Below are 2,103 nucleotides of genomic sequence, written 5' to 3'. Positions count from 1 at the left end.
AGAACCTTGGGATCCTGCAGTGGTTGGGTTGGAGGGACCTTCAGGGTCGTAGAACCTCTGAGGTCACAGAACCCAGAAGATCGGGTTGGAGGGGACCTTAAAGCCCATCCAGCTCCAACCTGCGTGGCGGGCTGCTTACCGCCGAGTAGACTGAAGAGGAATCCGAAGGTTTGACCCATTTGGATGTTTACTGTACGTATTCTCTCTTCCAGGATGATCCCAGCTGCTAGTAAATCCTTCTTCTTGACTGATCTGGTTGCAGGACGTGAGTACGACCTCTGCGTCCTGGCCGTGTACGACGACGGGCTGACATCTCTGACTGCAACCAGGGTGATCGGCTGCGTGCAGTTCACCACCCAGGAGGAGTACAAGCAGTGCCGTTCCCTCCACGCTCAGTTCCTCGGGGGCACCATGATCATCATCATCGGGGGCATCATCGTGGCGTCGGTGCTCGTCTTCATCTTCATCCTCCTGATGAAGTACAAGGTGTACAACAACCACCACAAGAACAAAGCGGCCAAAGTCAGCAACGTCTGCTCGCAAACCAACGGGAGCCACGGCGGCTCGATGGCGCGCTCCACCTCCAAGCTCACCGAGGGCTCCCACCAGGAGTGCTCGGCGTCCTCCAGCAAAGGCAAAGCTGTGTTGGACTCGGATTGTGACAAAGTGACTCCTCCAACCCACCCCACCTTCCTAACGACCGAGGCGTTATCCTAACGGCCCCGGGGTCGCGAGGTGCTGCTTTGGGAACATTTTGATGCGAGTGGTTGTATTTTAAGCCTCACTACTATTGTCTATTTTTAAGATCAGATGGTTTCAAAGATATTTTTTTAATCTGTAAACAGTTCTCGCATTCTTAACTATTTTCTTTCGATGATATTAAAGATGAGTGTGTGATTTACAAGATTTTTTTACCGGTTCTTTTATAGCATACACCTCCGGTATCAAGGCAGCGGCATCGCTCGATTCTGACTCGGTTTGTCCGTAGTGAAATGCACTATTTTTTCCCCTTTGGTTACAGACCAGCAGCATTGGATTACTCTCAGGATCTTCAGACTTCCTCACCAAACTGCTCACACCTCCAAGGAGCGACGTGTCGCAGGGTGACTCATTGCCATGGGCGTGTTGGATGCGTGCAGCTTGCAATAGGAGTGACGTGAAGTTCGGGGTTCCCTATGGAAAATTATAAAAAATTAAAAAAATTTAAAAAAAAAAAAAAAAAAAGACCCCTAACCTTTAAAAAAAAAAAAAAAAATAATAATAATAATAATAAAGAAAATTGGAAGTACTTTAAGTGCTTTGGCATCTTTCTCAGAGTTATTTGCTGGGGTAGAAATACGGAGTCGTGTCGTTGGAGTTTGATGGGCTTGATGGGTTCCCTCCAACTTGGGGGTGAGTTGGCCTCAATGGTCCCCATGGTTTTCCTCCAACTTCAGATGTTCCTTGGGTTGGACTTGATGATGTTTATGGGTTCCTCCCAGCTTGGGCTGTTCCATGTGTTGGACTCAATGGTCCCAGTGGGTTCCTCTGCACTTGCTGTATTCTAATTCCACGACTGTTGGCTTTGTAACAGCTGTTAATTGAGAAACCTCTTATTCTCACAATTCAGATTTACCTCTGGGCAGGAAGAAGCTCCTGCATTCGTTCTTCCTCAAATTGTAAAAATTCCTTCAAATGGTTGAAACATCTCCCACTGTTTCCTTTTTTTTTTGGTTGTTGGGAACGCCTGCCGTAGCTCAAGGATTTTTTTCCCTCTCCTTTTAATTTTGGTGATCAATGTATTAAGAATGATGACAAAAGCTGCCATATCTCAGCGTGACGCCACATCTCCAGGTGGTGGGACACCCATTTCTGTCCGTAGCACTGCATGAAGTGCGACGTAACAGATGGAAGGATGCGTTGTATGACCGCATTGTTGTAATTGTTGGGTGAAATGATCCTTTTGTTTCACAAGGTGGTGGCAAAGGGAGGTGGACACCATGTTTTGGGCAGTCAGTTTGCAATGTCAACTCAACATGATGTCGTCTTCATGGGTTGGTGATCAACACAGTGTCACCTCCGTTGGGTTGGTGGCCCTCTACACAACGTCGTCTCCATCTGATG

General features: G+C 47.6%; 1 protein-coding gene across 1 annotated transcript in view; it reads left to right on the top strand.

Moving 5' to 3' along the window:
- The window catches only part of LOC122193814 (leucine-rich repeat and fibronectin type III domain-containing protein 1-like protein), a 4,594-nt gene extending 3,255 nt beyond the window's left edge, over window positions 1-1,339 (top strand). Inside the window, exon 2 of the mRNA XM_042894697.1 lies at window positions 213-1,339. Within this exon, the coding sequence (XP_042750631.1) occupies window positions 213-717 (505 nt within the window). The 3' untranslated portion in view covers window positions 718-1,339. The remainder of the gene's footprint in view (window positions 1-212) is intronic.
- The last annotated feature ends 764 nt before the right edge of the window (window positions 1,340-2,103 follow it).

Source organism: Lagopus leucura, unplaced genomic scaffold, assembly GCF_019238085.1.
Source record: "Lagopus leucura isolate 7727_CA_CO unplaced genomic scaffold, USGS_WTPT01 35020-0_obj-0_obj, whole genome shotgun sequence".
NCBI classification, from domain to species: Eukaryota; Metazoa; Chordata; class Aves; order Galliformes; family Phasianidae; genus Lagopus; species Lagopus leucura.
Note: the sequence above shows the minus strand (reverse complement) of the source record. Positions and strands in the feature narration are given on the sequence as shown.